The following is a 13,141-nucleotide window of genomic DNA, read 5'->3' as shown; positions in this document are numbered from 1 at the left end:
TGAAAAAGTCTTCTAGTGGAAAACTCATTTTACACAGTGAAGCTCAGAGGCAGATACAGTGGAACGGTTCCTCATTTGAGAAGCTGGAACCAGTGAATTTTTTGCATTTTGCCTGAGCCAAAGAGTCAACAGCCATGCTGAAATGATCACACTGAAAAAGCTAACATAGCAGATATTATGTTTACCATGTTCATTATTTTAGTTTAGCATGTTAGCATGCTAACATAAGCACTAACGACAAAGTACAGCTGAGGCTGTAAATGTCATTCACATAATGTCGCATCTTAATTGTAAACCTCATGAGGGAAAAGTGAGGGGATCAGATGTCTGCAACGGAAAGAAGAGGGGAGTAAAGTATTAACATCATACATAGCTGTTTCTGCCAATATGAGAGTGTGTGTTTCTCATAAATGTCGATTGTGTCTTTTTTTAAGTGTGAGCTGAAACAGAGAGGGGGGAGCACTATTGTCTCGCTGCCCACTGTGAGGTAAAGAGAGGACAGAGAGAAGAAGGTGGGATGCCCGCAGGATTCAGTCTTATCTCACCCTCCACATTCAATCCTTCACAGCGTGATGGATAAATAGCGCGGGAGAGGACAAACACTCAATTCACCTATCTCTGTCCTTCTTTATCACACACGCACACACACACACAGACACACAAACACAAACGTATCCCAAAATAGGGTTCACCCTAATTTGTCCCTCTGTGATTGTATGCAGTGAAAGCAGGGTTCACCCTGGCGTGTAAGCTGCTTATCCATTTACTATGCTTGCTTTACGCTCTCCACGTCTGGCTGAGGAAATTGATTTTATATTCAGTGACCAAATTGAATTATTTAGACCTAATTTTTTTTTTGCGTGGTGGTTTGTGGGAATCATGGCAGAAAACACACAGGAACACGAGGGTGTATAAATATTAAGAATATGTTTTCTCTTTTATAAATATGCCCGATTGTACTTGTTACTCTGTGATAGAATGTTAGCAGACGTTTTTGAACGTCTCCCCTCTGACTTAACTTAGTCAACATACGAGCAGCGGTACACAGTCTGGAAACTTCAAATGACTTTTATATTTTTAAAAATAGAAAAATCAGTCTCCTCTGGAACCTCTGCTGCTTTCCATCTATTAACACACATGTACACAAACACACACAAACACACACCTATCTAAATGTAAATCATGTAATTCATGCCTTCTTGCCCTCAGGGGAAACTTGCTTCTCACCACCCTGCCTCTTTCACAGGCAGTGATTTTCTTGTGGATGTATTTTAGGGAGCACTGCTGGATTGAAGTGCTTCATGCTGCAGCCACTGTCTGTGTGTGTGTGTTTGTGTGTGTGTGCGCGCGTGTGTGTGTGTGTGTGTGTGTGTATGATCGTAGATGAGGTTAGACGGTATGGACAAGAAAGCTGATGAGATGTCAAAGACAGATTAGTCCTCTAGTGTGTCAGATGATCAGTGTGTGCATGCTGTGTGTGTGTGTGTGTGCCTGTGTGTGTGTGTGTGTGTGTGTGTGTGTGTGTGTGTATGCACGTGTTTGTGTGTGTGTGAGAGAGCACTAATGGCTGCTTGTCTGATCTGATCTAATCTCTCAATCAATGAGAGAACAGCTTTCTTTCGACCCTGAGACCTCCACAATCAGTGATAACATCGTACCCCACGCTCGCTGCACACACACCCTGCTTTTGTCTCAACTACTTGTTTATAGCAGTTCTCACACACCCCTGTGTGTTCGTGTGTTCATGTGTATGTGTTTTCTCCACCTGTGTGTAGTTCTTGGCAGACCTGGAGTCTAACCCTCTGCTGCGAGACAGTATGGAGTGCCAGCGGTTGCTGATGGAGGGGATGAAGTATCACCTCCTGCCTCAGCGCCGACCCCTGCTTCAGAGTCCCCGCACGCGGCCACGCAAGGCCACCGTGGGGGCCATGTTCGCAGTGGGGGGCATGGATGCTACGAAAGGTGGAACAGCCACTTCCATATAATCACACACAACAGACAAGGCACCATATATGTTAGAGTTGTACGTTGTTCATGTTCTCTGGACATTTTCACCTTCCATAGTTCCCAGTACAGAGCTTACAAGAAATTAAAATTGAATGGTTTATCGACAACTGTTATTGATAATATGATAATAGATTAATTGGTTTGAGTAATGTTTGAAAATTATCTCATACCAGCTTCTTAAATGTGAATATTTTCTGTTTTCTTTACTCCTCTATGACAATAAACTGAATATCTTTGGGACAAGTCAAGACACCTGAGGATGTCTCTTTGGGAAACACTGATCACCATCATCTGATACATTTTCCTGTTACTGTCTCCAGGTGCTACCAGCATTGAGCAGTACTGTCTGCGTCGGGACACGTGGAGGCAGGTCGCCACCATGAGTGGACGCAGACTGCAGTTTGGCGTAGCTGTCCTCGATGGCCGTCTCTATGTGGTGGGCGGCCGAGATGGACTCAAGACCCTCAACACTGTGGAGTGTTACAACCCACACAGCAAGACGTGGAGCGTCATGCCCCCAATGTCCACACACAGACATGGCTTAGGTGTGTACGAGAACAATTTAAAAGTGTTTGGAAAGGTTAATTGATCTTAGTCTTGAAGTGGATGAGAAATGTTTCTGTCATTTGGGTCAGTGTTTTAAAGAAAAATGCTTCAGTATATTTGTGTAATTTTGTTTTCTTGGTAAAATATGTATTGTCTTTCTTGCTGCTAACACAGTGAGGTCAAAGGTCAGTTTCAGCTACAGAGGGTCACCTCCGCAGTAAGTGGTTCAGCATCAAGAGCACTTCAGCACGATGGTCTGACCCTGTGTCTTCTTGTTTGGAGGACAGCCTCCCCACTCACTGTGCAAACCTACTATTACATTAACAAAATTTGATAAGGTGCGTGTTGCTTTTGCGTTGTTGTTTTATAAATGTGTGCATGTGTGTGTGAAGGGAAGAGAGGATTGAAACACACATCTGGCACTACAGATGTTCTGGCAGATAAATCCCTTGCGTATGGAGGTGTCAACATGCTGCTAACTCTGCACGCCTAATGCCCTTGGTGTGGTTACACACACACACACACACACACAAAATTCACACTCTTGTCCCCCAAACCTGTATGGCTTTATGAGCTTGTCCGAGCGGATTGGATTTTGGTTAGTTGCTGTAATATAATCGGGCATGTTTTTTTGTCGCAGGTGTAGCCGTCCTGGAGGGGCCCATGTACGCTGTAGGAGGACATGATGGCTGGAGCTACCTCAGCACAGTGGAAAGGTAAGAGGAGGCTTCACACAGCTGTTTTACATACCTAGTAGCCAAGTACATTTTTGGGTTTACAGTTTTTTGACATGGTTTTGATACATTTATCTCTTAAGATTTCTGTTTCCATCCCAATACAGTGAGGTGACAGTTCCTGGGGAGTATTTTGTTAGCTGAAAGTAGTTCAAATATAAGTAGTTTCAGTGGATTATCTAGAGCTGAACTAATTAATAGAGCCTGTAATAAAGAATGACCAACTCTTACATGCTCATTCTTCCCACTGGCAGTTCAAATCCATCATGTCTCATATGTTCCGGGCCCGTGGCAATTATTAAAAGCGCCAGTATGAGACAAAGTCATTTTAGCAAACATACTACAGAAAATGAAAGTTTCCTGTTGTCTCCACTGTGAACATAATTCAAGCAAATATCTTCCCAGGTTCAAAATGAGCACACGAGTCACATTTAAAAATCCTGGCAGGAAAAGCTTTAGCTCACTTCTGATATAGAACAAGAGAAATGGACAGTGTGATACAAGAGGGAAACGCAGACTGTTCAGTTATTGAGATGTGTTGAGATTGTTGTTATTAAATTGGATGAGACTGAAGAAGAAAAAAGGTAAACTCAAGAACACTTCTTATTTGATTTTTCTATCACTCAAAACATTTTTCAAAAGCTCTGGCATATGTTTTATTTTAACACTCAGCCCTTATTTTACTTGAAATGAGAAAATAACATTTATTTATCATTCAAGAGCGTGTTGTAATCCTTAAAGCTCAATATGAACACTGACAATATAATGAAAACTGAAGTTACACTACATACAGAAGTTGATACAACTTCTAGGTTATTTCAGTTTACTGTTTATGGCACTGAATCGTAATGCATGTTATTTATGATGTTCCAGACCTTTGCTTGATGACATTTTCTTGAACTGTTTTTGAGAGGGATGTTGCAGCTCAATGATGCACTAAAGTTAAAACACAGTCTCTGAACTGCACTTTAGTTTTCCTCTCTCGTTGGAACACTGACAAGTCGTTGACATCTTTTTTACCAGGTGGGACCCTCAGGCTCGCCAGTGGAGCTTCGTTGCAAGTATGGCTACACCCAGAAGCACAGTGGGAGTAGCTGTACTCAATGGCAAGTAAGTGAGCTCATGTATTGCTTCAAACTTCACTAAATTCAAGTGAAAGATTTAATATTTGCACGTTCACTGAAGCAATGAACATTTTACTTTGTTGATATCTTGCTCTTGTTACTATGGATACTGTTTTCTCTTACTGCAAGTCACTTTGGACAAAAGGCTCATCCTAATTACTGTAATTTAATAGATCTTTACCAGAAATTACAGAAAAACTGCCTCAATGTTCTTAATGAGAAAAAAGAGAGTTATTTATTTGTTGCTCATTATAGAAAAAAACCTCTTTACGCCTGGAAAATAGTCAGTTGATAAGCTAAATCCAGTGCTTGTGGTTTGGAGAGCAGAGACCAATGGAAAAGACTTGAAACAGCTTGAAACCAAACAGTTTTGGTCCAACAGGAAGCACCTAAGCATTTTATCCAGAGGAGAAAACATTTGAACTTGTTGTGTTTCTGTTTGTATTCAAGATAAAAGTAACACTGTCAAAGTTATGTTACTGTAACTACTCCTCTCCTGCACAGACAAACTGCAGTATCAAACAGTGAGGGAAACGGGTGACAAAGCTCACAGTCACACAGTGAACACACACACATTCACATGCTCCCAGTCAGTCATGCACAAATGCACATTTTAATAGTGGGAAGTTTAGGATTTCAGAATCTTGCCCCAAAATTCTCCAGCAGCCGACAGCAGACGTTATTAGAATTGCAATATTCCCCTGTTGTTTTTATTATTCAGCGCCTCAGAGAGACGCCACAGAGAAAGGCTTTAGAGATGCTAATTAATACAGAAACAACTGATTTGACTAAGCATGCCCAACAGTAGCATGTGTGTTTGTGTCTGTGTGTGTGCAGGGCTGCGTACATTTGTGCGTGTGCATGTATGTGTTGTGTATTCTCTGGGCTCTTTTCCTGATGGAGCTCATTACTTGCTCGACTGGTTCTGATGCACTTCTTCCTTTGCTCTCCCAACTCCACATCCGCATCCACATCCACATACACACACACACACACACACACACACACACACACACACACACACACACATAGTGCCTGCTCGGGGTTGTGATGCCCCAGGAGTGTTGGTTGATTGATTTTGCTCACCTCACTTTGTCCCCAAATCCTGCACCACACACACACACACACACACTAACACACTCTTATACCATCTGTTTTACTGTCACTAAATTGAAAAGATACTTCCTCAGTCCAGAAACGTGTGCAATGTTTTGTGTCCAGAGGGGTAACACAATCTTCTTTCTTCCTCAGGCTGTATGCAGTAGGAGGTCGTGACGGCTCATCCTGCCTGCGCTCAGTCGAGTGTTTCGACCCCCACACCAACAGGTCAGAGACGAGGGACTTCATTTGACCAGAATTAATTGCCATCTCCCGCTTTATTTCCTTTGTGCTCTTCCTCCTGGTGAAGTGCATCTGTGCTTTATAGGTTATTTACCCACAGATCAAAAGAGACAGCTAACCCTCTCAGGACATTAGAATAGAGCACATTCAAACAGCATCTGTTTATCAAGTACACTCATTATTTTCTTCACTGGAAGGCCTGGTACGAGGTTATCATTAAATAATCTCTGAGCACAATGTGGAAAATGTTGAGTTCCTCAGTGTTAGAGACTGCAAAAGTCTGCTTTATCTTTCTGATGGTTACAAACTCCATATTTAGGTGGAACGGCTGTGCTCCTATGGCTAAAAGACGTGGGGGTGTGGGCGTGGCCACATGGCATGGCTTCCTGTACGCAATCGGAGGTCATGATGCTCCGGCCTCGTCCCTTGCATCTCGGCTAAGTGACTGTGTGGAGAGGTGAGTCTGTGTGTACTGTGTGTTTGTTTGATGTAACAGATGCCTCATATTTATTGCTGTTTGAAATGTAAAATGCATAATGTTCAGTTTACTGTGTGATGTAAAAATATGCACGGGTTTTTTTTTTTGTCATCCTTTTTATGTGATTTGTTTTTCTTTTGATATGTTGTCACGGCCACAACAAGAGACACATATTGGGTCAAAACAACACAGAGTGAACACCATACCTCAGGATTAGTTTATAAAAGAAAAACATTTTTATTTAACTATGGGAGTCTGGAGGTCAGACATCAATACTGGGCAGGGTCACCCACTAATCACCTGATCTGGAGCACCTGAGAAAGGAAAGGGGAGGTAAGATGAATATAGAAAGTAATCAAGTCATTTTCAAGTCATTTTCAGTAATGAATTAATTAATAACACACTATAAAAGCATTTGAGCCCCCCTGGCCCTCAGCAGTGATACACGATACGGAAGTCGTACATCTGTGCAATCTGAGTCTGTCGTTGGTGGCTAAACTCCAGTAAGTTCTTCAAACAAATGATATGTTAGTAATTTATTTACTTTCCCTCTAAATTCAATAAAAACACATTTATGATCGTCACCAGTCTTTTATTTTATTTTTTTCGATACTCAATTACAGGTCAATCTTGATGTTAGTTTGTGGTTAGCTTACATTTGCTTCCATTATTTATTTATATACCAAATTCTGCAGTGTAGTTTTCTTTAGCTGGCTGTGTGACAGTTTGTTAGCAGAATTACAGCACTTTTGGTGTCCCCCTCAGGAATTGCTCTTGAGAAGATTTAATTTAGTTGTCCCCTCCAAGTTAATATTGGATTTTCAACCCTGCAGGGTACCAAAGTCCTGACCCTCTCTACTCTGCCTCTGCTAGAACTCGTTGCCTTTGTTGGTAGGGTTGGTTGGTTCAGCCCTGAGGAGTGAGATTGATTAGATTTAGGGTAAGAATATCAGAGTAAGCCAATCAGAAGCAGAGAAGTTCAGGTCATGCTATCCTGGGAATAACAAATACAAATACCATGGTCTAACTTTTCCCTGACAAACAGTTTATCCATCTGTCCGACATTGGCACCATACCTCACAAGGATGAGAAAATTCAGAAGAAGTAACTGTGCAAAGAAACAGTGCTGGACATAACATAACTACTAATTGACAGACTAACAAATTGTCTCATGTACATCTCTATTTGTGTATGAATTAATAAATAAAAGAGATAGAGCATGTTGAGAGGTGCTGGTGGTGTGGGCTGTTTCCCCTTGCCTCCAGTCTTTATGCTAAGCTAAGCTATTAGCCCCCTTGCTCCAGTTCTGCAATTAATGCACAGACAAGAGATTTGATATCAAGTGTCTCATCTAACTCTCCGAAAGGTGGGAAATAACTGTATCTACCAAAATGTTGAACTGTGGACAGCAAAACTGTTTAAAGTTATTTCTTACTTTGTGTGTTGTTAAAACGTGTGTGTGTTTTCTCTGTGTGTGTACAGGTACGACCCTCAGACAGATGTGTGGACGGCAGTGGCCCCCATGAGCATCAGCAGAGATGCCGTCGGTGTTTGTCTCCTTGGTGACCGTCTCTATGCTGTGGGCGGTTATGACGGGCAGGTGTATCTCAACACAGTAGAAGCTTACGACCCTCAGACGAATGAGTGGACACAGGTACACACCCAAACTCACACAAGAAACAAGTCTTTACAATCGATATATATTTATAGACTAGATCTATTCTCTTACAGCACACACATGACACACATTTATATACATGCACATTGACTGTAGCTCAGTAAAAACAAGTAATAAATCATTAAGTGCACCAATAAAATTGTTATATAAACACAGGATGTCAGTTTGACCTTCCTCCAGCTCCTCTCCTATGTATCTTGGCATGTTTTCGTTGTTATGTAAATGTGTGTTTTCCTCATGCTAATATTGTCCTTGCTGCTGCGCTAGTAAAGGGAAAGAGGCAACTGTCTCAAAGTTGAGCGATCTCATTCAACAGAAGTGTATGGCACTTCAGTTTATACCTCATCTCCTGCATCGCCTCAGAGGATTTCCGCTGGATACCTGCTATTTTGGAGACACGCACCATGCTGAGAACAAGAGGGGGTGTAGGTGGGCGGATACAGAGACGCTCAGACTGACACAGAGGGCTGAGGAGATGTGAGGGGACATGTTTAGACCATTAAATGTGTCCTCTGTTCATTGTCAGAAACTGGAAAAAACAAACCAGAGGATGTCTTGTCTGTCCTATCTTAGTAGCAACACTTCCCCTGCCTGCTTTAGCACAAATCTGTCAATCTTTTCTTTTTCTGAGACACATAACATGGGTGGTAAGTTCATGTTTAAAATTAGGTGACTGACAGGCAGCTTTGACTATCCATGTCTAACAAAACTAACAGGACTAGACAACCACAAAAGGCACAAAGCTTCCCTTAGAGCCAAAGGATTATCCTCACTCACGACTCCTTGCTGTGCGGTAGTCGGTGTATCCTTGTGGGGAGGTCAGAAGGAGGTCTTGCTGCAAAATATCAGTGTACATATCCTTCATTCACAAAGAAGTCCATTCCCTTCATTCATTCCCGACCTTGGAATTAAGTAGTCCATTAAGTTGTCGTTCTGGAGCTTTCAATCATATCACATGATTTTTTCAGGAGATCAGGTTGGTCAGTGGTCTCAGAAATGTAGATGCTTAAAATGCAATTTTATCTGAGCACTTAAAACCTGCTATAACAATTATTTTGGCCCCTTAGGAAACAGTTGAAACAAGCTGTTCATGTATGATCACTTTTAAAGTTGACATGGTGAACATGGATGCAGTTGCATTTTTACAAATCAAGACACAGCAGTATTAGCATTTATTTGGAGTTATATTTGTGTCCACCTGAGTCCATATTCACTGTCTTTTAGCTCTGTTATTAGTCTATACCAATTTCTGATCAAAATATCTAACTCTTTAAAGCATCTAAATACTCCACCATATTCACCAGCCGGTTTCTTAACTGTGTCTGTGTGTTGTTTGGTGCTGAGCAGGTAGTGCTTCGCCTTTTGACATTGACAGAGTCATATGATATGTGATGACTGTTAAACACTATGAATAACCATGTGAGACATGTTTCTACAGACGCCTTGAGCAGACAAACCAATAGCTGACTCTAAATAGGGTCCTTTGCCATTTTAGTGGCCACTGTAGAGGAGGGTGAGACGAGGGGTGTTCAGCTGGTTGCAATCTGCAACCTCACCACTAGATTCCACTAAATCTGATGCACTTGTCCTTTAAACCAGCTGAAAACATGGACAGTTCTTGACAGTCCTTTGCTGTACATTTTAGCATCCATCTGTGATTGTGACTCTCTTGTTTTCTTTTGTTTTTCATCTTTCCAGGTAGCACCCCTGTGTGTGGGCAGAGCAGGGGCGTGCGTGGTGGCCGTCCGACTGTGAAAACACAAACACCAAACGTTCAACAGAGGACTATCCATGATGTGGGTCAGAGACCCTCCTCTTTGTAACGGCTGGCGTGGTTTTAACAGACGTCACTCCAAGAAACTCATCTTCCTGCCAGCATGTGAACAACACACGGAGGTGACAGACTGATTACTGAACACACGTCAGCCGAGTCACATTTTTACTCTCCTCAACGACTGCCTGTGATTGTTTTTAGGGTTTGTTTTAGGGTTAAGTCATGTGTCAGGTTCCGGATAATGTTTTCATATGTGAACATCCTGATGACTTCTGCCACAGACGTGAAGCGCCACCGACACCACAGATGAAGAGGAATCTGCAGTGTTTGTCTGAGCATGACAGAACAGCTGTCTCGCAGCTTCGGTTTTTTTTCATGCCTATTATTTTCTTCCTGTAGACAAAGTGGGACTCACACACATACACACACACACAAACCAACATGTCTGCTTTCAGCTTCTGTTTCTGCTGACAGAAAGGTGAGAGAAACCAAGAGAGCTTGTCATGGCCGTTGAGATGCCTCATCATCTTACGCACTCGGTTTTCCTAGCGATATCTGATCTTGTGTATTGATGCTATTTTAATATATTCCCTATTATTTTATGCTGCAGTCGGCAAGTGCTCCCCTCCCCTCTCCTCTTTTCTTTTCCTTTTTTGCCCGCTGACAGATAAAAGAAAGACTTTTGACATAATCAGCACAACCTTATGAGCAGCTGTACTGTAACAAACTGTGACACTCTTTATTCTTTTCAGTCAAAAACATATCATCACGTTTTATCTAACGTTTTCTGTGCGTATGTCTTCCACGTTGCATCAGCTCACATCTGAAGCATACAGTATACTGTGAGTTATTGTAGCTTTTTTATAAGCTGACCGGGCAAATTATCCAACTTTTTACAGTCTAATTGTGCCATTTTTTTGAAATAATCGAGGTCCATGAAGTGCTGTTACTGAGTCTACAGCCCGAGTGGCCCTTTGTTGATGCCTGTAGGGAAACTGTATTTTCACTTTCCCACAGAGCCAAAGGTCAGCTCTTTATAGGCTTGGTCTTAATACAGGGTCACTCGAGCTTTTCTCTTTTAGCTGTCTTTCTCTCCACTATAGTTGTTTCCTCTGTGTGTGTGTGTGTGTGTGTGTGTGTGTGTGTGTGTGTGTGTGTGTGTGTGTGTGTGTGTGTACACATCCGTTCGGGTGTTCAGAGATTGCAAGGAGTATATTTTTATCTCAAATGAGAATCTTCCCGCTCCCCTCTCCCCACATCTTCAATTCCCTGCTGCTTTCTCTTCATTTCTATTTTCCCATTTCACCACACACACGCAGACACACTCACACACACGCTCACTTTTAGAGCAGAATTGAACACCCAGACAAAATGAACAACAGACAATATAACGAGACCATGAATTTAATAACGCAGATTCAGCCGGTGCGACGTTATGTTTGATGTCGAGTTCAAAGCGTTATTAGATTTGATACTGCTGCAGACAAAGTGTCACACGTTGGAGTGGAGAAAATGAAACGAACTAATGTTATGAACACATGAGGTCGTTTGTGGGCTTGATTCAGGAAACGTAAACATCAGGAAACCTCAAGAATACAAAGATGCTGACTGCAGGTTTGATACTTGTATGTCACAAACACTTTATGCTGTATGCTTAATTGTTTATTTTCCCTGCATGGCTCAGTCTGCTCCTCTAGTGTGTGTGCATGTGTGTGTTCATGTGTGTGTGTGTCTAGTGTGTGTCTAGTGTGTGTCTAGTGTGTGTCTAGTGTACAGAAAGCAAATGCCTGACAGGGAGAGGCAAAGCAGGCATCCTGTCTGAACTGACAGATCTAGAGCTAATGTAGCCCCCAGGATGCACTCCATAAACACGCACGGACATATCTCACACACAAACACACACACACACACACACACCCACACACACACACACTTAACCGCACAGCTGAAAGCCAAGTGCCCCAGGAGCCGGTGAAGATTGAAAAGCCTCCCATATTTGCCGGCATGACATCTAAAAAAGCATAGATGGGCAGGCCAGCGATTCCCCACAGCTGAGCTGATGTTTATTCAGGCCTAATGCATCGCTGCATTACTCTGTTTTCTTCTCTTTCGAACCTGCCCGCTGTTTATTTAGAGAGTCATTCTCTTCAGATCAGAGCACGAAAAGTGTGCTGCTGCTGTGCAGATTTCAGTCAGAGGTTTCAAAATAAAGACATTCCAAATCAATCTATATATTGAGTGTATATTATGTATATAAATAAATATGAAATCTGTATGTAGTATTATTTATGGAAGCACATTTCTGCCAGTTAAAAAGAAAAAAATGGATGAAATTTTGCCTTGATTTAAGAAAAAAAGATTCCTATGGTGAGTCATAACAAGTTGAAAATATGTTTAAAAAGTACTAATGAGATAGTATTCCAATATAATAATAATGAATTAAAAAGTCAGAAAAAAAAAAAATCATAATTATTGGATAAAAGGCTGAAATGATGAGGCAAAAAAAGTATTATGTTGAGTTGGAGTTGAAATTCTAATATAAGCCAAAATCATAATTTTTGGATAAATGTTTATTTTTATCTCATAAATTTGACTTTTGTTGTCTCATAGAGTAATGATGACTTTATTTCGTAATGGACTTTTTCATCTTATACATGTGACTGTTATGAAAATTTGATTTTTGTTATCTCATAATTGTGACTTTTTAACTCATTATTTTGACATTTTAATTTCATAGTTTCAACTTTTCACGTCATAATTATGACTTATTCTCAGAATTTCTACATTTGTTATCTCATGATTTGCTGTGGGAATGTTTTTTCATCGTGCTTAGTTTTCATCTTCTTTTTTTTTTATTCAGCTGTCAGATATGTGCTTACATACTTCTTGCATCATGCTGTATTTTATACAGTGCACACTAAATATGCCATGTGTCAATGTGTGTTTCTTTTCCTATCATGGATTGAGATGAAGTAACTATGAGATTACGAAATGGTACAGCTGCTGATCTCCTCTTTTTGTACCAGAATACTACACATTCTCCTGTACAATGTAAATGTACAATATATATGCTGCTGTAATATGCTGTTATTGTCTTTTATACATTAAAGTCCAGATGTGATTTAACACTTGTTTTTTTGTTTTTTTTATGTCAGAGCAGTTGAACAATAACAACTACATCATGTTTATGGTGCTGATGTTTCCACCAGCAGTTCCCATTTGTCACAAACACACTCTAGATGCCATTATGGTGTGAATGTGTGTGTTTATATGTGGCTCATATCTGTAACAGTGTCCCCATCAGACCAGACCCAGCGATGGCCTCTGTAGCTCAGAGGTTTCTGTATTTTTATGTGTGTTTTCCTTCTCTGAATTAATTTCCTGAGCCTGGAGGTTAATATGAATCCTCATTACTCTTAAGTGTGAACGCTCTAGATTAAACGCTGCAGCCAGCGACAC

General features: G+C 41.2%; 1 protein-coding gene across 1 annotated transcript in view; it reads left to right on the top strand.

Annotated features, from left to right (window-relative positions):
- Window positions 1-12,808, top strand: part of klhl5 (kelch-like family member 5) — a 28,946-nt gene extending 16,138 nt beyond the window's left edge. The window contains 8 exon segments of the mRNA XM_030424780.1: window positions 1,776-1,962; window positions 2,328-2,552; window positions 3,194-3,269; window positions 4,311-4,397; window positions 5,663-5,737; window positions 6,072-6,209; window positions 7,713-7,884; window positions 9,607-12,808. Coding sequence (XP_030280640.1) covers window positions 1,776-1,962; window positions 2,328-2,552; window positions 3,194-3,269; window positions 4,311-4,397; window positions 5,663-5,737; window positions 6,072-6,209; window positions 7,713-7,884; window positions 9,607-9,663 — 1,017 coding nt within the window. The 3' untranslated portion in view covers window positions 9,664-12,808.
- The last annotated feature ends 333 nt before the right edge of the window (window positions 12,809-13,141 follow it).

The sequence above is a fragment of the Sparus aurata genome, chromosome 1, assembly GCF_900880675.1.
Source record: "Sparus aurata chromosome 1, fSpaAur1.1, whole genome shotgun sequence".
Lineage (NCBI taxonomy): Eukaryota > Metazoa > Chordata > Actinopteri > Spariformes > Sparidae > Sparus > Sparus aurata.
Note: the sequence above shows the minus strand (reverse complement) of the source record. Positions and strands in the feature narration are given on the sequence as shown.